The sequence below is a fragment of the Hyperolius riggenbachi genome, chromosome 12, assembly GCF_040937935.1.
Source record: "Hyperolius riggenbachi isolate aHypRig1 chromosome 12, aHypRig1.pri, whole genome shotgun sequence".
Taxonomy (NCBI): Eukaryota; Metazoa; Chordata; class Amphibia; order Anura; family Hyperoliidae; genus Hyperolius; species Hyperolius riggenbachi.
The window spans coordinates 112059745-112084675 of NC_090657.1; the positions used below are offsets into that span (position 1 = coordinate 112059745).

Genomic DNA, 24931 nt, shown 5'->3' on the forward strand with positions numbered 1-24931 from the left:
CTCCCCGCCGCCGAGCCCGCACTTGCCATCGCTAAATGGAGGGGGAGAGAGGCAGAAGGAGGGGTCCCAGGTGAGGGAGGGGGGGGGGATATTTCCCCCCTCCCCACCGCTGCCTCCACTGCCCCTCCTTCTAGCGCTGCTTCCCCCTCCTGCGCCCTTACAGTAGGAACAGGTCTGGCGAGAGGCCAGACTTGTACGGGAAACACCAGGCAACATGCTGCGGCACACTAGTGTGCCGCGGCACAGCGGTTGAAAAACGCTGTGTTAGAACATGTCTGAAATTATCCTATATGTAACATACATTCCAATGATGTGTCCATTTATCCACTATGATCCATTCTGGGAAAAGGTACAATTTCCAATTTAGTGTTAAATTAACCTTAAAGTGAACCTCCGGACTAAAAATCAACTCAGCAGAACTGAAAAGGCTTGGTGTTTCTTTAACAGTTTCACAGCATCAGAACTTTGTTTTTCTTACCAAAGCATCATTTTTGCTGCATTTTTAGCTAAGCTCCACCCATCAAAGAAAAAAAGCCCAGGCTTTTTTCCCCTGATGCTGTGCAGAGCATGATGGGATTTCCTATGTTGTTATTCACGTTGCCTAGCAACTGGGAGAGGCGCTCAGGACACAGGACAGTTAGAACTGTGTCTCATGCTCCCTGTCACCTCCTTTCAACCAAATAGATGGCTGCCATCATGAAATCAAACATGCAGGGATGGGCTGCACCTTAATGGGGAGGGTGCAGCTGCATTGGGGGAGAAGATGGCTAAACGGTTGGAGGAGATTTTAAACTAGCATCTGGGGGTGGCGGGAGGATAAAGTCTCAATACGTAGACATCCATGGCTACAATTACAAGACATCCTTGGCTACAATTACTAGGTAATTGTTGACATCCATGGCTACAATTACTAGGTAATGCCTAATGATGTTGATCCAGGGATTTTATCTGATTGCCATCTGGAGTCGGGAAGGAATTTTTCCCTTTTGGGGCTAATTGGACCATGCCTTGTAAGGGTTTTTTCGCCTTCCTCTGGATCAACAGGGATATGTGAGGGAGCAGGCTGGTGTTGTACTTTGTACTGGTTGAACTCGATGGACGTATGTCTTTTTTCAACCAAAATAACGATGTAACTATGTAGACAAGATAAGGTAAAAAGACAGTGGGAGCCTAACATAATTGGGGGTGGAGAGGGGTGTGGGGACAGTGTAAATATTAAGGAGGTTGTTAAAACTTCAAGTAGCCCATTTCATGTAAACAAAATTGGTTAATGTGGTGGTAAAAATATAAAGTGCATGGTAACCAATGCTCGGAGCCTTTCAAATAAAACAGACGAACTAGAGTTCATTCTGAATGACAAAGGCTGTGGCATTGTGGGAATAACCGAGACATGGATGGATGAAAGCCATGACTGGGTAGCTAATTTAAAAGGATACAATGTGTTTAGGAAGGATAGAACAGGGAAAAAAGGTGGAGGGGTTTGTCTCTTTGTTAAGAATTCTTTTACAGCTGTCCTCAACGATGAGATGGAGGAAGATTGCGAAGATGTGGAGTCCGTTTGGGTAAATATTCATGGTGGAAATAAAAGTTGCCAATTGCTTATTGGGGTATGCTACAGGCCACCACATATTCATGAAGCTGCAGAACTGCAATTACTACAGCAGATTGGGACCAAAACGTTGAAATTTTGGGTCCATGGGCTGGAAACTCCCCAGATCTCTATCCCATTGAGAACTTGTTGTCATTCCTCAAGAGGCGGGTGGACAAACAAAGACCAACTAATTCTGAGAAACTCAAAGAAGTGATTATGAAGGAATGGGTTTCTATCAGTCTGGATTTGGCCCAGAAGTTGATTGAGAGCATGCCCAGTCGAATTGCAGAGGTCCTGAAAAAGAAGGGCCAACACTGCAAATACTGACTCTTTGCATAAATCTCATGTAATTGTCAATAAAAGCCTTTGAAACGTATGAAGTGCTTATAATTATATTTAAGTACATCACAAACAACTGAAACAAAGGCAGTTTAGCAGCAAACTTTATGAAAACTAATATTTTTGACAGTCTCAAAACTTTTGGCCAGGACTGTACATGTCTAGCTATATGATCGACTATACTGGTATAAGCAATGTGTGAACCACTCAACACCGCATGTCCACCTATAATCAAGTGGAATAAAAGAAAACCTGTAATAAAAGGAATATGCAGTGCTACATAGTTATTTGGGTTGAAAAAAGACATGCGTCCATCGAGTTCAACCAGAAAACATAGTACAATACCAGCCTGCGCTCTCACATATTCCTGTTAATCCAGAGGAAGGCAAAAAATACGTACAAGGCATGGTCCATTTAGCCCCAAAAGGAAAAAAATTACTTCCCTACTCCAGATGGGAATCAGATCAACACCATTGGGCATTACCTAGTAATTATAGCCATGGGTGTCTTTTAAAGTAAAACTCAATTTATTTTTGACACTTAAGGTTCACTCACCTGGGGCTTACCTCAGCCCCCTGCAGCTGATCGGTGCCCACGACGAGTCATTCTGATGCTCCGGGTCCCGCTGGCGGCCAATTCTGGTTTCGCCGTCAGGACCAGTGAGGCTGGGGAAGGCGGCTGATACTAGGCGTTCCCAGCCAAAATAGCACCCGTATGCGGCCATATGGCCGCATACGGGTGCTATTTTGGCTGGGAACGCGTAGTATCAGCCGTGTTCCCCAGCCTGACGGGTCCTGACGGCGAAACCAGAAGTGGCCGCCAGCGGGACCTGGAGCATCAGAGCGACTCGTCGTGGGCACTGATCAGCTGCAGGGGGCTGAGGTAAGCCCCAGGTGAGTAAAACTCAATTTATTTTTGACACTTAAGGTTCACTTTAATGCAAGGAAAGCATCTAAGTCCCCTTTAAATGCAGATTTAGAATTTGCCATAACTACCTGTGGCAATGCATTCCACATCCTAATCACGCTTACTGTAAAGAATAAATGGTTAAAACGTTTTTCCTCCATGCGCAGATCATGTCCTTTAGTTCTTTGTGAAGGCCTAGGGACAAAAAGCTCATCCGCCAAGCCTTTATATTGCCCTCTGATGTATTTATACATGTTAATTAGATTCTCTCTAAGGCGTCTTTTCTCCAGACTAAATAAGCCCAGTTTATCTAACTTTTCTTGGTAAGTGAGACCCTTCCATCCCTTGTATCAATTTTGTTGCTTGTCTCTGCACCTGCTCTAAAACTGCAATATCTTTCCTGTAATGTGGTGACCAGAACTGAATTCAATATTCCAGATGTGGTCTTACTAGAGAGTTAAACTTGGGCAATATTATGCTAGCATCTCGAGTTTTTATTTCCCTTTTAATGCATCCCAAAATGTTATTATAGCTTTAGCTGCAGCGGCTTGTCATTGAATACGATTATTTAATTTGTTGTCGATGAGTACTCCTAAGTCCTTCTCCAAGTTTGATGTCCCTATGTGCATCCTGTTTATTTTGTATGGTGCTAGACCATTGGTACGACCAAAATGCATGACTTTACATTTTTCAACATTGAATTTAATCTGCCATTTATGTGCCCATATAGCTATCCTATCCAGATCCTTTTTGCAATATGTCACTATCTTCCTAAAAGTTGATGATTCTGCACAATTTTGTATGATCTGCAAAAATAGCAACATTGCTTTCTACTGCATCTACTAGATCATTAATAAATAAATTGAAGAGCACTGGACCCAGTACTGACCCCTGTGGGACCCCACTGCTAACAGTCACCCATTTTAAATATGATCCATTGACCACAACTCTTTGTTTTCTGTCCATTAGCCAGTTCCCTATCCATGCACACAGACTCTTCCCCAGTCCTTGCATCCTCAACATTTGTACCAGATGTGTGTTGGGAACAGTGTCAAAGGCCTTTGCAAAGTCCAAGTATATCACATCTACAGAATTCCCAATATCCACATTAGCGTTCACTACTTCATAAAAGCTGAGCATGTTAGTCAAACAGGACCCGTCTTTAGTAAACCCATGCTGATGCTGAGAAATAAGATTATTTTTTACTATAAAGTCTTGTATAGTATCTCTTAGTAACCCTTAAGGCTCATACACACATCAGACCATAGTCTTTGGAAAATGAAAGATCACAGACCAATTTTATCCCCTTCCATGTAGTATGAGAGCCATACCTACACAGTATATTCTATGGAGCTGAACTCCCCCATCAGACAGAGATCTTTGCAAGATGCTGCACACAAAGATGCTGTAGACATTCAAAAGATCAGTATCTGCAAAAGATCTGTTCCTGCAAAAGATCCATTCCTGCAAAATGCATTCATAGTCTATGATATCTGCAGATCTCATACACACCTTGTTTAACAGACATTCATCTGCAGATCAGATCCACCAGGATGGATTTTCAGATCTGCAGATGATTGTCTCATCTGCAGATGAATGTCCGTTAAACAAGGTGTGTATGATGATCTGCAGATCTCATAGACTATGAATGCAATTTGCAGGAACGGATCTTTGGCAGGAACAGGTCTTTTGCAGATACTGATCTTTTGTGTCTGTCCAGCATCTGTGTGTGCAGCATCTTGCAAAGATTTTTTTCTGATGGGGAGTTCAGCTCCATAGAAAAGACTGTGAAGGTATGGCTCTCATACTACATGGAAGGGGGTAAAATTGGTCTGTGATCTTTCATTTTCAAAAGACTATGGTCTGATGTGTGTATGTGGCCTAAGTGTGTCAATGCTTTCCAAACTATTATGCTGGCTTTCTGCCTTAAATGCTCTGGGTCATTGACCCAGAAAAAAATATGTGGATTAAGGGTCCTCTGTATAAAAAATCTTAAAATGAGTACTGTCAGTTCACTTTTGTAACACTAAGGTCACCAGTGTGGAGGAAAGGAGCCTAAACCCCTGTGCTGGACAGGGAGGTTGATCTTAATAATACTGTGCAAGTCTAGATGGTAGGTAATCTGCAGTAGACAGTGGGATTCGGGGGATGGGTGAAAAACAACAAGGGCAGGGGAGAGAGCGCACCTTTTCCACCTAGCCCGGCATCACAGCACTCGGGCTAGGTGGAAAATATAGCAAAGCAGTGGCCTGCCAGTACAGCTCTGAAGGAGGCTATCATCTGCAGGTGTTGTGCAGGAGGACTTCTGCCAAGACTTGGTCCCCGGTCCAAGTGGGCCAAAGCCTTTCTGCTGGCCACTCTGTATGGGACAGTCAGCCACAGATCCAGGTGAGAATATTCCTCGGCCGGCTGGCCATTTGTATTGGATGACAACCTGAATGCGCTCTCCTCCCACTCCTTGTTTTTTCACCCATCCCTCGAATCCCATTGTCTACTGCAGACTAAGATCACAAGGGAGTTATTTGCAAAATGATGGGCAAGACAAATAATGCAGCATATTATTGAGGAACTGTCCCTACACCTGAGGTGGCAGAAGCTTATCAAAAACACTGAATATATGGTTATCCTACATGCTTTTGATAAAGTAATGCGTAGAAATTCCTCACCACCTTCCCCAGGCCTAAGCAGCTCGTGTGGAAGTAGCCATCTAGCATAATAACGTAATATCTACTTTTGTTTGTAATCATTACACTGCTGTTTCCTGAAATGTACAGTTTTCTATCTGTTCACCTTGAACACAGAAACTCCCTGCTAAAATCCATCCTCATCACCTGCAGTCAGTGATAAAACACAGCAGCAAAGAAGTAACCCAGCACTGTAATCTTCAGTAGTGCTCTTTCATTGAAGTATCTTGTCCATCATAAGGCAGCAAACCTATCAGGAACAGGCTAACACATAAGATAGCGACATTTCAGGAGGACCGCCTCTCTTTATCAAGCCAGTGCAGCCATTCCTGGTATGTTAACATTTCTATTGCGCTTTTCTCCGCTTTTCTCACAGGACTCAAAGTGCTTAGGCTCTCTCAGATTTAGATTGAGCTGTCCTGATGTGCTGAGGTAAGGAGTTCCATAACGTTGGAGCAGCATGACAGAAGGCTCTGGGACCAAAAGTTTTCAGGTGGACTCTGGGTATGACTAGATTATTAGAACCTGTGGATCTGAGATTGCAGGGACTGTTACGTAGCTGTAACATTTGATTAATGCAGATCCGAGATGAAAAACTAACTATAACAAGTAACTTGTCCATATATCTTATGTAACGTATTAAGTTTAGATAGTTTACACAGCAAACCTAGCTGCAAACAGCTTCAATAGAATATGATTATTTCTTCCTGTGATACAATGACAGCAGCCATGTTTGTAAAAATTACACACAGCAAGTTTATCTGCATCTACAGCACTCAGCCTGTGAAAAAAACATAACCCCCCTCCTCTTCCCCTCTGCCTCTGAAATCTCTGGCTAGTAACACCTCCCCCTCTTCCTGCCCAGACTGAGCTCCCATGAGCCCTTGCTACTGTCTGAAAATGCCACGGCTATCTGAAATGCTGTGGGCAAGGCTTGTTTAGTTTATAGGAAATTAGAGTATTAAAACAAAAACAAAAAAAGTATTTGGCTTGAGGGATGCCCTATAAACAATAGGAAAGGAACACAATTATGCAATGAGTAAAAGTTCATCTCGGATCCACTTTAATGTATCCAGGGCCCAGATTATGTAGTGATTTAAATGTCAGTAGGCTGATCTTGAATAGGACCCTCCATTTTATAGGTAGCCAGTGAAGAGAGTGCAGGAAGCCCGGTGTAGAGAGCATTACAGTAGTCCAGTCGGGATGTAATGAAGGCATAAACTAAGGTTGGCAGATCTTCTGGGGGATGAGGTGCTTGATTTTTCGCTTTTCTTCAGGTGAAAATAGGTTTGCTGTCTGTATGTAGATCAAGTTACCTTACTAACAGAGCATTACTGAAGATGATGGTGCTGAGTTACTTTCTTGCCGATACTCATTATCTCCATGGGCACGGAGACATTTGACCCATAGCACGTCACTTTATCTAGTGAGTTCTGTCTACCCCACAATTGTTGCCAGAAATAAAACAACAATCTGTTGGCAGTCTGGAGGTGTACGTGTAATACTGGTGCCTGGAAAAATGTGCACAAGGTAATACCAATAGAAGACTACTGGTAGTCTTACTAATATTCTACCATCCCCATTTCCTGATGGTATAGTATCAGTAATTATACTAATATTCTACTCTCACTCTGTAACCTAATTATTACAATAATTCTCCCCTTCTGCTCATAACACTAATAACTAATCCCCTCATAATAATAATCGTAACATTTGTATAGTTATTTTCTCCTGTCTGACTCAAAGCGCTGCAGCCACTAAGGGCGCACGCTAGAGGCCACCGTACAGTGTTAGAGAGTCTTGCTCAAGGACTCCTTGCTGAATAGGTACTTAACCAGTACACTATCCAAACACATCCAGAGATATTCCCCGACCCACACTCTCCACCTCTCCAACATTCTACAGATGTCCACCTATTTGCATTCTACAGATGTCCACCCATTTGCTCACTGCTGTGGCTCCAGGATTTCTCCCCAACAGCCCTTACTCCTCCCTCTGTCCATCAGGCTCACTACCTCCTGCAACTCATTCAAGCAAACCTTAAAGAACAATCTGTTCACCAACCCATTCCTTTCTTCATCGTTCCAACCCCCTCCCTTGGACATACCCCCAATCCCCCCTTATGTGTCCCTCTCCCACACCCCTTACATTGCAAGACTATTTGGCAGGGCCCTCTTCCACATGTGCTCACTATCACTATATTGCGTACCACTGTTTTGTAACATTTTTTAATGTTGTAATGTCCCCCTTATCACTTTATAAACTATAATAATAACTTCACTGCCAGTTCTGCTATAACTCCGCCACCACCATTTCTGGTACTAAAGCAGGGTTTCGCTACAACTCCACTGCAGCTCAGGAGCTAGAGAGTTTAACATGGGTACCTAAGTCAGTGTCCAAACTCCCTGGGCCACAAATCGTACCCAAATCCACCTGCTCCAGCCTAGAGAACTCACTAGAGTTCTGTGTGGTTCTCCGATAAGGCTCCCAACAGAAAAACATAAGTTTAATTTAACCTACACAGCCACATCCAAAAAGCTGGAACCAGAAAAACTGATTCAGAACTGATGCAGAAGTAGTGGAAATATGGTAAGTCAGTTTTGAAAAAAGATTTGTTCTGAGAACTTATAATGTGGCTATACTACTGGAGCAGAGGGATAATTCTGACTGTAGTTCTGCTTGAAGGTGCCCATTAATAATACAATCTTGACTGTACAATATTAATCATTTCTATATAATAGGAGTTACTACTATTAAGTAGCCATTCACAGTTTATTAACTCAGCTTACCATTCTACAAGACAGATTTAGTAAAATTGTACCTTTAAAGTGGCAATTTACAGCCCAATTATAAATATACCTATAGGTGTTCAGATTCCACTAGCTGTCTTTGACACCTGGAAGAATATTAATTCACTGATCACAGTTCCATGTGCTTGCACGCGAGTGCAAATGCCTATCTCAGCTCACATTTCTATCTAGAGATTGAGAAGAGAGCAATCTATGTATGATCACTGATCACATGACCAATGCAATAAAAAAAAAGGCAGAGTTTGGGATCAAAACCCCACTTTCCTGGTTATGTACATTGTAACTACTCTTTGAAATAAAGGAGCTGGAAGAAGCCTACATAAAAGAAATACAGGAACTGTCATCTATTCCACTTACGCAAATGCTAGTAAGTAACAAACATACAGCCATTTGAATCAAAGAATAGCCACAACAGTCTAGAATCAGTTCGAAAAGCACTTCTCTTCTCCATATTCTTTTCATTTCAGGTTTCCTTCAAGCAGTATATATAATTACAAGGTCTGTCAGTGTGCTATGGTTCAGGAAAGTTTTGGGTACCTCTAAGGCATATTCATGATTGGCTGAGAACGTCCATCCTGAACACTCTTTCTCCTATGAGGGTTCAGGTCAGGACACTGAGAAACACCAGTACAGACATCAGCCCAAGCACAAACTTATCGTGGATGATTGCAGTTTTAAATCAACCTGAATGCCACAGGCTACACAATTTCCCTATTTCAGTATAGTAATAATACAGTTTTATGCTTGTTGGAGTACTGTACCTGTTCTGTCTTTATTCTCTCCTGCCATCTTCTCAGCCTTTACACCACTTTCAAAGCCCAGTCCTCTCTCAAGCTTTGTTATTCTAGCTATTACAGTTTCTTGTGGACCATTCAGAGTGATTGTATCTGTTTGTACAGGAGTAATAAATGTCGTCTCTTCAACACTTTCTTTGACCCTAGCCCTCCTCTTTACAGTGTCAGACTCTGTAAGTTTGAATTCAGTGTCACTATTAACTTTGGGTATTAGAACTGCTGGTGGCATTTTAAGGTCTGTGTTTGGCTTAGGACCAAGTTGTGGTTTAACTCCAATTTGTGGTCTGGCAGCAATCAGAGGAAGAGCTGGCACCTCTCTATTCATAAAGGAGTCTGTTTTTGTTATAAATATCTGCTGAGTTTCAGGTGTAGCCTCCAAATTCCAAGGAGATAAAGGCACTGCTGGAGAGAAGAGATCTGCAGTGATCACTGACCCTGCTTTAGATCCTAGAGGTTTGGGCCTCTGTTTGATGGTGAGGTTCCCTTCCTCTGCAAAAGGAATGCTCTCACTTGAGCTATTTTGTGATTGAACTGTTTCTTCTTTTTTGTCCTCCTCTTGTTTGACTGCAAGTGAAAGCGTTAGCCTTTCCCCAATGCCAGCAGCAGACTCACTCACTGTCCTCCTTCGACCTCCAGGATTTTCAATGCCATCCGATTTACAAATCTCTGTTGTTGTTTTTAATTCTTGTCCTCCATCTATATGTGCCACCAGGTTCTTTACTGAGTTCAGACCAGATGATGGTGGGCCTTCTACATTTGACATAGAGCTTAGTCTTTTTGGAGGTGGCGGAGGTGGTCCTTTCCTGCGTGCTCGTACAGCAAAAGACTGGCTCCGCTGGACTTTTTTCTCAGGTTGTCCGTTGCTCAGAGAGCTGCGACCTGGACGACGAGTCAATGTAGCATAAGAACTCAGTGCTCCAGAGCCTGATGTAGCACCCTTATCTTCCTCATCTGGCTCTCCATCTGACAGTGCATAGCGAGAAACACTCAGTGAGCGTTTTTTAATAGGTGGTTTTGGGGGTGGGGCAGGGGGCTCTGGTCTAACTAAACTGCCAGTGAAGATTCTACTGTGCCACTGGCTTTGATCCATACCCTCGGGTAGATTCCTTTCAGGCAAAGTGGAGTCCATTGTTTGAAGTGAAGTGAGCAAGGGTGGATTCGAACCGGTTGAATCCTGAGAATGACCAGAGCCTTGTGAACGGGAACTGATACTATCCTGGCTATAAGATCGCCTACTGGTGCACAGCATTTCACTACCATGTATTAATGCAGACTGTAGTTCCCTGCTCAGTTCCATGCTTTGAAAAGTTTGCATTTTGGGAGTTGTAGGTGGGTCTTCATTTTCAGGAGATGCTACAGAAGGAACAGCAGGTGATGCGTTTGGTAGTTTATTCCTAACAAAACCTGCGCCTGTGGATCCCTTTTGAAGATCTAGCAAACGTTTCACTCCAAGCAGTAACTTTTTCTGGTGCCCTAAATAAAGAAAGAGAAATACAATGAATTAAAAAGGTTTTACAAAGTAGAGGGCATGCATTTTTGTTGACTTTAGTGATTTACCTAGTTTAAGAATTCCAATCTCATGGAGGTCTTCCCATGTCAGTTCAGTCACACTGCTCAGTGAGTCATATCCATTCTCTGTTAGTTGTTTATGGTACTCAGGAAGTCCAAGCTGAGTTAGCCAATCCCACAAGTCTACCTAATTGTGCCAACAGGAAAAGACGGAGTCAATTAAACAAATATTTAGTTCTGATTATGTTAATTTTTTTTTAAATGTATTCCATGATCAGGTAAATAAGCCAACAAAGAGGGCCGGCACTATCCAATGAATCTTATGCTCTTTTATTCATAGTAAGCATCACAGCACATACAAGCGACGTTTCGTGGTATAAACCTCTTGTGATGATCCGCTCAGCTGGCTGCACAGGCAGACAGCTGTTTGTCTATTCCTCTAGTCTGTGGGCTGCAGGTCTCTGGAACAGAGACCTGTCTTTCCATTGCAAGTTTCTGGTCTGTTCTCTTGCTGGGGAATTTGCATACATTCGTTATGCAAATCCCCTACCTGCCTTCTTTGATGACTGGCACTATAAGAGCTTTATGTTTCCCAGAATGCTTTGCTAGACATTTCCCATCCATGCTCTGTTCCTGATGGACACTGCTGGAGTGTCAGCCATTGCTATCTAGTATAGTTAATTCCTGGGGGTTGCTTTCGGCTCCCCTGCTAGCCCAGTCAGGTTGTATTATCTGTATTGCCTGTTCTGTCTTGTCTTGCCTGTTTGCCATTGTCCTGTCCCTATGGTGGTTGACAGGAAATGGTTCTGATCTCTGTTCTTGGAGTATAGCTGGTGCAGCGGTTGCTACCAGCTATCTCTTCTGTTCTGTCTTTTGGGATCGCGCTAGCTACTTTTTGCGAGCGCTGGGGATCCTTCTGTTCTGTCTTGTCTGTCGCGATTGCGCTGTCACCAGCGGCGGTTGATAGCGAATCGCTCTGTCTTGTTTGGATCGCACTGGCCTCTAGCGGTAGCAGCTGTGGATCCTTCTGATCTAGTTCCTGGAGTGTAAGCTGGAGCAGCGGTTGCTACCAGCTACCTCATCTGATCTGTCTTGTTTAGATCGCACTAGCCGCTAGCGTTAGCGGCTGTGGATCTTTCTGATCTGTGTTCCTGCTTGGATCACACTTGCTCTGGCGGAAGAGCGGTGGATCCTTTCTGCCTAGTTCCTGTTTTTCGTGTGTCTGTATTGTCCGCTACGCTTGCTGCAGGCTCGGTGAGGTAACCGTTAAGCAAGCGCTCGCGTCCTCTGTTTCATGTTTGTCTGTTTATGGTTAGTTAGGCGTGCTTGTCTCTATTGTGCTTATCACGTGGAGATCGCGCATAACCGCGTGCACTGTTGCAAATGAGTGCGGTGTTCGCAGTTAGCTAGCGGTTGTTATTTTCCGTATCTCCTTATTGTATTTGCTGTGCCTTTGCTACCCTCGTATTCTATTCTGATCTGCCTTGTGTCACGTCTGGCGATCGCACCTCTCGCGATCGCGTTCCTATTTCGTATCTGCTGTTGTGTGTGCGCGGTCGCGGGGTGGCGACTGGATTGGCGCACACACATACAACCTATCCCTTTGCTCAATCTCATTCGCAATCGCCTCTCTTGCGATTGCGTTCTGCGCTTCGTACAATTCCTGTCTGGCACTTGTGGAGGTACAGAGGATTGGTTCCTCTGCACTCCCCAGCGCCATCTGCCGACAGGAATTTCCCTCTACAGGTGCGTAGCACCTTTTGCTGGGTGCCTGCAAATATACGCTTGTGGAGGATTTCCGCCGTGTCAGCGCACGCGTTGTGCGCTGATCACGGAGAAAGTTCCACAATCGTGACACCTCTTTATCAAGCTGTGCTGTGTGTAGTACAAATATACAATGATATCAAACATCCTTTTACACACATGGATCACAATTAGCCAATCATAATTGATTATACTAGTAGCCAGTTGCATAGCTCCTTACATATGCGAACCTGATAGGAAACTGCATGGCTAATCTTTGATAGGACAGTTTAAATGCAAATTCACACACCCACACCCACTCACCATTAACCACCAGACCTCCTCAATCCCATGAGTCTGAGCACATCAGCCGTTACGCCCATCTGGCCGCCGCACCGGCGGACCTGATGGTGGAACTTGCTGTGTGATGCGCAGAACAGCAGCACAGTGCGCAGCCGTCGCCCATCTGTCAGAGGCCTGTGAAGTCAGCGGCAGGACCGCCTGCCGCACAGCATCACTGGGTTGGTAGGGGTGGTGTGCCGGCGACAGCCAATTGGAGGCATATCCCATGTAAACATAAGGTCACACAAAAATAGTACAGGTAGTCCCCGACTTACGAATGACCCGCCGATACGAACGGCATGGATTCTCTGTATCCATGAGAACAAGAAAAAAAAATCGCTTTTAAACTTGTACACAGTAACAGGTACAAAGGGCAGAGGTGACACAGAGGGGGACACTGGAGGCACAGGGGACAGAGATGGCACAATTTTCAGACATAAGAACAAATTCAGGTTAAGAATGAACCTACAGTCCCTATCTTGTTCCTTAAAGGGAACCTGAAACGAGCAAAATTATTTAAAATAAACACATGACGTAGCTGTAAATGAATATTACATACTTACCTCACAGTCAGTTCCTCTCAGAAGCTCACCATTTTCTTCTTACAGTGATCCCTTTCAGTTCTGACAATATTTTGTCAGAACTGAAAAATACCAGTTGCTGTCAGTTGTATATCCACAGTTGTCAGTTACAACTGAATGCGCAAGGTAATGTTCATATTTCCCTATGGCTCAACTGGGTGATATTACAGTTTAACAGTGTGCTGACCAGGAAACTGTAGGGGCTCGGGGGAAAATGAGTTGAAGTGCCCCGGGGCATCCAATGGTCCCCCGCAGGCATCCTGTACCCGTGCAGCCACTCACCGATGCTCTGGCCCCGCCTCCGGTTCACTTCTGGAATTTCAGACTTTAAAGTCTGAAAACTACTGCGCCTGCGTTGACGTGTCCTCGCTTCCCCTGATGTCACCAGGAGCGCACGGCGCAGGCACAGACCATACTGGGCCTGTGCAGTACGCTCCTGGTGCCATCAGCGGGAGTGAGGACATGGCATGCAGGCGCAGTGGTTTTCAGACTTTAAAGTCTGAAATTCCAGAAGTGAACCAGAGGCGGGACCGGAGCATTGGGGAGTGGCTGCGCGGGCACAGGATGTCTGTGGGGGACCATGAAATCGATTCACAATCTGTGGAACTGCCGCTGCCGTCTGCTCGCCGGGAAATCACGTCTATGGGCAACTTTAAGCTTTAGTTTATTGAAAAAAAAAATCTGGCATAGCCCAATTCTATTCAGATCAAGAATTGGGACTATGTCCAACACTCTGATCTTTGCTGCACCATATAATTTAAATATTATGTGGGTCCATTTGCAACGATTGTAGAGGCACTGCTGCTGGATTTGTTTTGGCATGGAGTCCCCCTATGTGGATCAAAGTATGGGACAAATTCAGACACTTTGATCCCCTCCAGCAGAATGAAGTGCTGTATACTACCATTTTGCTAGTGCCCATACAAGGGAGGTGGAGCTACAGAGATCAAGCTGGCACAGACACCAGGTTGCCTTTTTCACTGTAAAGCAAGGAGGTACAGAGCCTCTAGATCTCTACTGCTGATCTTTTCCCCTGATCACCTATGTCCCCCCAGCACACCTGAAAAAACAAAGTGCAGGGTGGGGGGGGGGGGGGGGGGGGAGATTTGGGGGACATGGGTGATCAGGAAAAAGCATTGGAAAGGGTTAATATCAGTTGTGTGTTCAAAGGGATCCTATACAAAATTATACAAACCGCAAAGAAAGATGGGCAGCACTCAAATGTTCAGGCTGAAAATAAGCGAGCTATACTCATGTACCTACCGGACTTTAAATGATCATCTCCAAAGACAATCCGGCAATGCTATTCTAAATTCACTTTATTGCAAACCAATTAAAGTACAGAGATTAGCATTGAAAATGCCACTCCACTGCATTTTTCAATGCTAATGTCTGTACTTTAATTCAGGGCTGTGGAGTCGGGAGTCGTGGAGTCGGAGCAATTTTGGGTGCCTGGAGTCGGGGAAAAATGCACCGACTCAGACTCCTAATGAATTTAAACTGCAATTAAAATAGAAAATATCATAAAATGTTCTATTTCTCAGATAATAGTCATCATAAATGATTTATATATGCAGTAATAGCTGTGCTTCGTCCACAAAAATGAAATAAACTAATCAAAACTAGTTACTGTATTTTTAAAGTCAGATATACATATCTGATTGTGACTGTACAGTATATATGATGTGTATACAGGAATCTCCCTATATACTAAATAACATCTATGCTGTAAGAATAAAGCCTGATGTGTAGCCGTGTCACTAAGACAGGGGTAGGGAACCTATGGCTCGGGAGCCATGTGTGGCTCTTTTGATGGCGACATCTGGCTCACAGTTAGGGGCTGATTCACGAAGCTACACTGCTCAAGCAGCACAGCTTACTACTGCTGTAGCATGCACTACTAACTCATGCTACCCCAAAACAAACAACCGCTGCTCCAATTGTCCCACTCTGGACCCTGTCGGGTTCAGTGACTTTGTAGGACGACATCCCCGCACGTTGATTGGCCCAATAGGCTGCCTGTCACCTGACAGGCAGCCTATTGGGCCAAAGTGTGGAGGATCTCAGCCTACAAAGTGAATCAACCCCCAAGTCAGCTAGCTAACTGTACAAGCTGTTAGTTGGTATTTCTCCTATCTGGCTCTCGGGGACATTGCTGATGTTGCTGAAACCCAAGAAAAGCTGAAGACGTGTCTGACACTGCCACCGCCCAGAGGATCAACTGTATACACATCACCATGGCAACAGGGACATGAGCCCTCTGCTGAAACTTATTGTATGGCTCTTACGGAATTACATTTTAAAATACGTGGCGTTTATTGCTCTCTCAGCCAAAAAGGTTCCTGACCCCTGCACTAAGAGATGGTCAATGAGATGGAAATAATTCTGCATTGATGCTGGTTTATGCAAATGTATGCACTCTCTCTGCTCATGAAATCAAATAATTTGATATGTTGTTAAAATTTGGTTTGCTGACTACGAATTAAAGGGTACCTTTAACGGATGAAAAGAAAAGTTTTATACATACCTGGGGCTTCCTCCCGTCCCCTTCAGTCCCTCGCTGTCCTCCTCCACCACCTAGATCTTCTGCTATGAGTCCCGGTAATTCAGCCAGTCAGCCCAGTCCGGCCGCGTGCCGCTCCTACAGCCAGGAGCATTCTGTACCTGCGCAATAGTGCTGCGCAGGTGTAGTACGCTCCCGGCGGTGGAGTGTGTGCATTTGCACTATGCCAGACTGGCTCAAGTACCTGGACTCATAACAGAAGATCCAGTTGGCGGAGGAGGACCGTGAGGGACTGATTGGCTTGAAGGAAGCTGGAGGAAGCCCCAGGCATGTATAATACTTTAATTTCATCTGTCCCAGGTTTACTTTGTTACACAGTAGTACTATACTCTACATATGCACTCCCCACAGAGCTGCAGGGAATCCACTGAGAATGTTGTGCACATTGAACACAGAGGTGTTGTCTATCACCCATAAACTTGGTTCAGATTGTGCATGAGGAATGTGTAATAGAGGAAGAATCGCCTCATTCTCCTGCAGAGTACCTGCACATCATTCTTACATGTACCCACAGTTACATTGCCTAGGGCCCGATAGATGTTCATTGTTCCGGTCTGTACCTTTTTCAAGTACTAAGGACTAGTTTTAGTCTATGATTAAAGAAAATAAATATGGCAGTCTACATATCCTTCTCACTTCAGTTGTCTTTTAAAATTCAGAAGCATTGGCAGTTAAGAGACGAATATCATGTTACATATTTTCAATCAACAAGATTGTAATATGCAAATTAGAGGAGTCAGAGTTGAGGAGTCTGAGTCAGTGGAATCCTAAACTGAGGAGTCGGTGGATTTTTGTACCGACTCCACAGCCCTGCTTTAATTATCTTACAATAAACTGAATTAAGATGCGCAGTGGCGGATTGTCTTTGGAGGGGACACAAAATTATAAAGTACAAAATAATCCCAATCCAGTTCATTAGCATGTGATTGCTAAAGACAGGTCTTGTCTCACAAAGCTTTATTTTTAGCTTTTATGTAGTGATGAATGAAAATTAAGATCTTGGGATCCAAATGTAGTGTACTTTGCAAAGCTTTTAAAACTGCTCTTCACAATAGCCTAGTGTAAAAGCTGAGGATATAGGGACTAGGAAAAAGAGTTGTACGTGGATAGAGAAATAATTTATGGATGGAAGGTAAAGAGTTGTAGTAAACTAATCCTATTCAAAAAGTGAAACTGTTAGTAGTGGGGTTTCGAAAGGGTCAGTACTAGGTCTGATCCTTTTCACTTTGTTTATTGATGACCTTGTAGTTGAAATACAGAACAATGTTGCCATCTTTGCAGATGATATAAAATTATGCAGAATTGTACAAAATAATCAGGATATTGACAATTTACAGAAACTTTACAGCATGGCCTTATGGGTAGGGAGAAGACAGATTAAATTTAATGATGATTGTAAAGTAATGAACCTCGGATGTGCCAATGGTAAAGCATACCATATAAACGAAACCATATAAACTAAATAACATACAGCTGAGAACTTAAGAGGAGGACTTAGGAATACTGGTTGATGACATGTTAAGCAACTGTATTCAATGCCAAGCAGCAGAAGCTAAAGTAATAACAATTCTGAGATGTATAAAATGTAAAATAAAATCAACAAGATGCTAGTATACTACTCCCTCTGTATAAATCATTTGTGAGGCCACATGTGAAATATGGGATACAGTTTGGGGTACCACGCTATAGGAAGGACATTGATGTCCTAAAATAGATGGACATCTACATAAATCAGAGGGATGTAAGATCTCAGAAACAAAGTTAGAACAAACTAGGCTTATTTAACTTGGAGAGAAAAAAAAAAAGACACCTGAGACCTGATTAATATGTATATACACATCAGAGGGCAATACAAAAGTATGGTAGATTAGCTTTTAGATTCTAGACTTGTACAAAATACATGCTATGCTTATGGAGGAAAAAAAACGACATCTATTTCCAAAGGGATTTGTTATGATTTGTAATATCTTAACACAGGAAGTATTTATGGCAAACTCCACATCTGAATTTCAAGGAGCTGCTATGCTTTCCTTGCTTTGAAGGACAACGGTGGCTATGATTACTATATATTATATTTATCTGACCATCATCTGAAATATATATATATATAATTTTTCATTTTTATTTCTGACTACACTATAGAACTACAATGTTGGTTACCGGTAATATTATTCCATAATGTTAGATCATGAGTTGACTAGTCTCATATAGGGAAATAAAGAGGGTGTGTGGGGGTGAGTGTGTTAGGTGAAAGAGGTAAGAGTGGAGAGTAATACCTTACCTCTTTCACCCAACACACTCACCCCCACAGTGAGTACACAGGAACTCACGCCTAACACACACCTTGGGCTGCATTTTACATGCTGGGCAGTATCCTAAATACACCTATTGATTCTCACAGAAGTTGACAAGACATGCAACTTCAATGTCCTTGAAACTTTGAAAAATTATAGCTGGATATTGAAATGTAATGTAAAATATTATTAAATTACAAAAAGGCACGTGTAACATTATGCTATATCAAAGTATTCATGAAACTGTGAAAAAAATTTCAGGTGTAGTTTAACCACTTCTGGGCCCGCTGTCTCTGGCCCCTTATAGACCAGAGATTTTTTTTTTAAATGAGTAGTAGTCACTGTTATTGCTTCACAGTGATCACGGGGTCAGGAGCCAATGGAATAACAAATGCAGAATGAGATGTCAGTGTGACAGCAGAGCTAGGTGTTGCAGCGACCCAGTATCAGCGCGAACAATGGGGCGCTGTGTACGAGAGAATGCAGGAGTTGAAATGTACGCCATGGCAGGGATTAGCAGATGTCGATAGGGGGAATGCTGGTCCAGAAGCCATTAAACAGATTGGTGAACTGCAAAACTCACAAGCTCAATAACTTATTATTTCTATACAAGGACAAGGTTAAAGATTGGTCTTCAATTCTTCAACAAATGAAGAGCACAGCATATTTTTCAATGTGATGTGGTTACAGGCAGTCTTTCCCCGGTGATTGCTACATTACTTCTCTTAATTAAAGGCATTATGCTACATAATTAAACTAGATTCTCACAGGCATTTGATGAGGAAGTCCATCAGCTACATTCAGCTTGCCAATCTCTGTTGAAATGGTTTTCCTGTGGCCTGGCTTTGTCACACCAATGGCTGTCAGATCCTATAGGGAACAAGGTATAATTTAACAGTCACTTGAATGAACAATAGGTATGTAAAGCAGACTAGAGCCGATTGGTGCATTTACCTCTGGTGTCATGCGGCTGATTGTTGAAAGGTCATAGCCTGCAGATATAAAGTTCCCAACATACATGTCCAGCTGGAATCTACGAAGCCAGCAATAAATAAGTTCTGTATCCTAAAAATGTAAAAGGAGATCCATTATTATTTTTTATATAGTGCCAACCTCTTCCGTAGTGCTGTACATAGTACAATCAAATACTGTATATTCTGGCGTATAAGACTACTTTTTAACCCTTGAAAATCATGTGAAAAGTCAGGGGTCGTCTTATACGCCAATGTGTCATTGATGCCGGGTGATACACTCTATCCTGTTACTGACTCTCAGATCTTGCTGCTGAGTACTGTAGTAAAGCGGCGCAGGCGCACATAGTTACATAGTTATTTGGGTTGAAAAAAGACATATGTCCATCGAGTTCAACCAGTTCAACTTGTGCAAGATCTGAAAGGCTGAGAAGGAGGTAAATAGGATACAAGGGTGGGCCAGACAGGTTTGTGTTTTAGAGGCGTGTTTTATGGGTACAGTGCAATCTATTCTTCCATACCACTCTGATAAACAGGTAAACAAGGAGAGCTGACCAATCCACTTATGCTAGGAATATATATGGATATATAGGATACATACACAATTCGTTTTTTCGGTCGATTTTCAGTCTGATTGATTTCCGATTCGTTTCCGTTATCTTTTCTTATCTATTTCTATTCACTTCTATGAGAAATCGATCAGAAAAACAATCGAATATAAGATCGGACATGTCGGAAATGATCTATCAAACCATCTAACCATCTAACTCAAAACTGTATTTTGTATTTCCAGCATTAGGGAGAGTTGACCAATCCTACTAGTCAATCACCTGTATACTGTTATATACTAGGTACCACATACAGTACAGCACCAGTATCTGTTCATACATAGCACCAGCATATGATGTTTTTTAATTTTTATTTGGTGTGCATTGGAAGAGGGGTATTCTTACACGGCGAGTATATACCAAACTCTATATAATAACTGGAAAAGTTGGGGGGTCATCTTATACACCCAGTCGTCTTATACGCCGGAATATACGGTAGTAAGGAACATCGATACAGGAGAGGTTCAAAACTCAATCAGGACATCCAGTAATACAAACAAATAGAGGCATTGATGATGTGTGGTTTTAAACATCACCAACACTGGTGCATGTTCATAAGATACATTACATTACATAAAAGAATGAGGAGGTCCCTGCCCTTGCGAGCTTACAGTCTAGAGCTCAGTGGGTTGGAGACATTAGAACAGGACACACAGGGGTTAGTGGATGAGGCAGTAAACTTACAATGCAAAGTGAAGGTTTTTTAATCCAATCAATTTTGTCTTTTCTAATGGCATTTTACTGAAAATGCAAACTTAAAACAACTTTCTTTTGGTTTTCAATGGCAAAAATACACCACCAGCAATCGGCACCACAGAGTCAGGGCCCGTTTCCACTGGTGTGGTGCTATTCCGTTGCGAAAAACGCAAAAACTAATTTGGATGCGGATGCAAATTCGTATGCGATTGTATGCAAATTTTAACCTGAAAACGCATTAAAATTTGCATCTGTTTGTAAGTATGTGAATTTAACCATGTCAGTGCCTGTGTGCTTTTACAATGATTTTAAGCAAAAACGTACGCAAAATTCGCATGGAAAATTTGCATAACGAAAACGTATGCAAATTTCCTATTAAATACATTACAGGCTAAATTGCACACTAGCCTTGCGGGGTGCGTATTCTGATGGCTCTGCTGTGCAGATTTTTTCTGCACAGTCCACTGCACAGAATTTCTGACAAGTGGAAACAGGCCCATTGATTTATATTGGTTATGCGAATCTGCATGCAGAAAATGCATGCAGATTTGCTGTAGTGGAAACAGGCCTTCAGTCTGACCATACACAGAGACACAGCTGCGGCAGGCAGGCAGAGCATCCAGCGGCCGCCGCGGTCGAAACCAGACTTTTACTGGTAGCATACAATACTCATGGCACACAATAGCGTATGGTGCCAATGTTACTCTTTAACAAGGATGCACATTTGGTGAACGGACTACAAAGTCTAAAATACCTTAGGGCTGCATAACCAGGGAACACGAATACCAGGCTGGATAAATCGCAGCATGTGTCCTGTAACTAGGCAAGACAAAACTTCCTGTTCACGCCTGGGCCAATCATCCAGCCTCTCTCCAAAATGCAGTCATTGGAGCGAGGCTGCACGATTGCCCAAGTGTGACAAGGAAGTTTTCTCTTACTCAGTTACATGACACATGCTGCAATTTGTCCAGCCTGGTATTTGTGTTTCCTGGTTATGCAGCCCTAAGGCATTCTAGACCTTGTAGTCCATCCACCAAATGTGCATACTTGCTAAAGATTTACAGTGGCACTATTCATTGCACTCAATTAAGGTATCAGCTCACCTGCCAGCATGAAGAGAGCAGCCGACCATGGGTTTCACACTGATGCACGCCGCCACCCACTTTTTCTCTATATCCAGAGTCATGGTAACGTGGGGGCCAAAAAATGAGTTTACTATACCCGCATTGCTCCCATAGACTTATAATGGAGACTGGACGGGACCTGGAGAGTTAGTTTACTATACCCGGCCGTTTACTATACCCGAGTTTATTATAACGAGATTATTTTGTAGTACAGAGTTTTGAACCTCTCCTGTATCTATGTTCCTGACTATTTGTTTTGTATCATGCACAGCGCTACAGAAGATTTTGGTGCTATATAAATAACAAATAATACTAATAATGAAAGCAATTCTCAAGGTATCATAGCTTTTACAATACGCACAAAAAGAGAAAACTAACCTAATTTGTAGCAAATGGCATACAGATAAGACATCTTTAACAGATATGGACTGGGAAGAGTTAATGTTCACCTGAAAGGAGATGGATATGGAGGCTGACATTTATTTATTTCCTTTTAAACAATGCAAACTGCCTTGCTGTTCCTTTGATCTTCTGACTGAATATTTTAGCTATAAACCCTGAACTAGCATGCAGATCAGGTGTTTCTGACTGAAGTCTGACTGGATTAGCCATATGCTTGTTTCAGGTGTGTGACTCAGGCACTACTTGCAGCCAAAGAGATCAGCAGGACAGCCAGCCATCTGGTAATGTTAAAAGGGAAAGAAATATGGCAGCCTACATATCCCTCTCAGTTCAGATGTACAGACCATAAAGCTGTCATGGCTTCAAGGGACATATTAACCACCTAGACCTGTTTTCCCACTTTGGACTACTGCAGTTTTGACATTTTAGCTATGCCCGTATTTAATCCCTTTTTCACTACTTATGACACCTGGTGATATTCACCTGGTTTTGGGGGATAAACTAGACTTTCTTTGGGTGTTTTTTTACTCTCAGGAATTATTTTATTTTCAATGGAAAAAAAGAGGAAACCAATGGAAAAAACAAACAATTTCTCTATTCTCACCAATTACAGTTTGAAAATAAATTTGTATCTTAATAATCTATTTATCCCCTTTCAACTCTTAAATTATGTTGCTGGTACTATGTATGGCGAAGATATTTTATTTTGAAATAAATGTATTTTTTTTTTCTTTAGCGGGTGTAACTTTTTTTCTCCCTATATTGTATCATCCAAAAGCACATAACTCAGAGACTGGGAAGGGGTGGGGGGAGGGGAGGAAGGGGTGGAAAAAAAAGACAGTGAAGGGTCACTGAGAGGAGTGGCAGGGGCGCTTGTAACGCCAGAGACTGCCTCTCCTACAAAGGACACCATTTATCTTAGATTGGCAACAAGAGGTTGGTAGATTTTGGGTTTGCAGTGTGGAGCGAGGGCTGGGGGGGGGGGATCATGGAGCAAGGAACATGCCTGTCCACCCCTACCCCCTTCCATCTGCCTCCGATACACTTTAATTGCCTTAACATCCACACCCGTCACCATTTTTTAAATATACATGTATATATAGATTTATGTGGTTTGGCTGAAATTTTTCCAAATTTAACCATAATTTTGGAAATGTTATTTTTTTCAGTTGCATCTTAAAATTGTAACTTTTTGGCAGCCTCAGCTTAAAAACACCCCAAATGGATTCTACAGATTTTCATCGTAAAAATGGTATCCCATATTCCTGACTTTATAGGTATCTGTGCACATAGCATACTGTTAATAACGTAAGTTAAATGATTTCACTTACCTGGAGCTTTCTCCAGCCAACCGTAGGCTGCGAGGTCCCCTGGCATCCTCCTGGCTTCTCTCCATGTCCCGCCGGCAGCTCCCGTTACCGGCGACAACCGTGCCGGACCAACTCTTCCTGGATCCTGATGCTGGTCGTCATCACGCCGCCGGCGTGACAGGTCTGCATGGTTTTCTAACCCTAAACCGTGCATGCGCAGACCTGTCACGCGGCTGGCGTGATGACGCGTAGCGGCCGGCATGATGACTATGAGTGTCAGGATCCAGGAAGAGTCGCTCGACAACCGGCCCAGGTCCGGGGAACCTCACGGCCTACGGTGAGCTGGAGGAAGCCCCAGGTAAGCAAAATCTTTTAATTTACGTTACTGCTCAGGGTCCTTTTAACCACTTTGCATCCAGACCTTGTTTTACCCTAATGGACCAGAGCAGTTTTCACGCTTTAGCTGTGTCCCTTTATAATCAGCAATAACTTCGTCTGTACTCATGCCACTTAAATGATCTATATATTGTTTTTTTCAAGACAAACTGAGCTTTCATTGGGGGGGTATTTGGTGCCAAGTAAAATGTTCCTCTCTATGCATTTTAATGGTAAAATAAAAAGTGCTATTGACATAAAAACTGTGCCACCAGTTTAGGTCGTCCCAGTATAGATATCCAGATGTGTCCCTAGTATCACCCATCTCCCCCAAATATAGACAGATGTGTCCCCAATATCAGCCCCCAGCATAGCCAGATGTGTCTCCTGTGTTTGCAACCCCCAGAATAGATTGACAGATGAACCCCCAGGAACAGTGCCCCCTTTATAGCCTGATGTGTCCCCGGGATCAGAATTACCCCATTATAGCCAGATGTACCCCAGGATTAGCGCTGCCCCCATTATAGCCAAATGTGCCCCCAGTATTACGTTATGGCCCCCCAGGTGCCCAGACACAGTGATTGCCACACAGGAAGAATCCCCAATCATTGCACCGCTGACACGTTGCTAGCCCGCTCCACTCCACAGGCCAGGAGACACAGGTAGTCTTGAGCAGCACACTCTGCACACCATGTTGCCGGGGATGGGAGCACGGACACAGCAGGTCACAAGCAGGTAAGACCAGGATCTCTAGTGCACAATCCTTAGACTCCTCTGCCTTCTCCACCATCTGTTTTGCTCCACTGACTCGCATATAAGCTGAGGGGGTAACTTTTCAGCACATTTTTTATGCTAAAAAATTAGGCTTATACGCAAGTATATACAGTATTTACCTACCGCGATCCTGCGCAGGTGCACTAGAGGTTCTTCCTTCGGGCTAAGGCGGAAATAGCCGAGCCTGATCATATCCGCTCTGCTGTGCAGGCGGGAGTCCTTTGTGCCTGTGCAATAGAGCGGATCAATTGGGCTCGGCTATTTTCGCCTTAGCCTGATGGAAGAGAGGCTAATGCACCTGTGCGGGATCGCAGTACGTAAATATTTACCTCGACGCAGTTCGGGGGAGCCCGGCAGGCGAACGGAGGGACGGGGGAATCCTCGTTAGGATCCAGAAGCTACCCCCTCCCGAGGTTATATGTTAACCCCAGAGGGTTTTTTTTTCATTACAGATTCTCTTTAAAGAGAACCCGAGGTGGGATTTAATTATGTTACTGGAGCACAGAGGCTGGTTG

At 43.3% G+C, this 24931-nt stretch overlaps 1 protein-coding gene across 3 annotated transcripts in view; it reads right to left on the reverse strand.

Moving 5' to 3' along the window:
* CASKIN2 (CASK interacting protein 2) overlaps positions 1-24931 on the reverse strand; it is a 225447-nt gene that overhangs the window by 19736 nt on the left and 180780 nt on the right. For all 3 annotated transcript variants that reach the window (XM_068261965.1, XM_068261966.1, XM_068261964.1), the window contains exons 16-19: positions 19111-19221; positions 18925-19026; positions 10682-10820; positions 9092-10597 (exon numbers count right to left, since the gene is read on the reverse strand). In XM_068261965.1, coding sequence (XP_068118066.1) covers positions 9092-10597; positions 10682-10820; positions 18925-19026; positions 19111-19221 — 1858 coding nt within the window. The remainder of the gene's footprint in view (positions 1-9091; positions 10598-10681; positions 10821-18924; positions 19027-19110; positions 19222-24931) is intronic.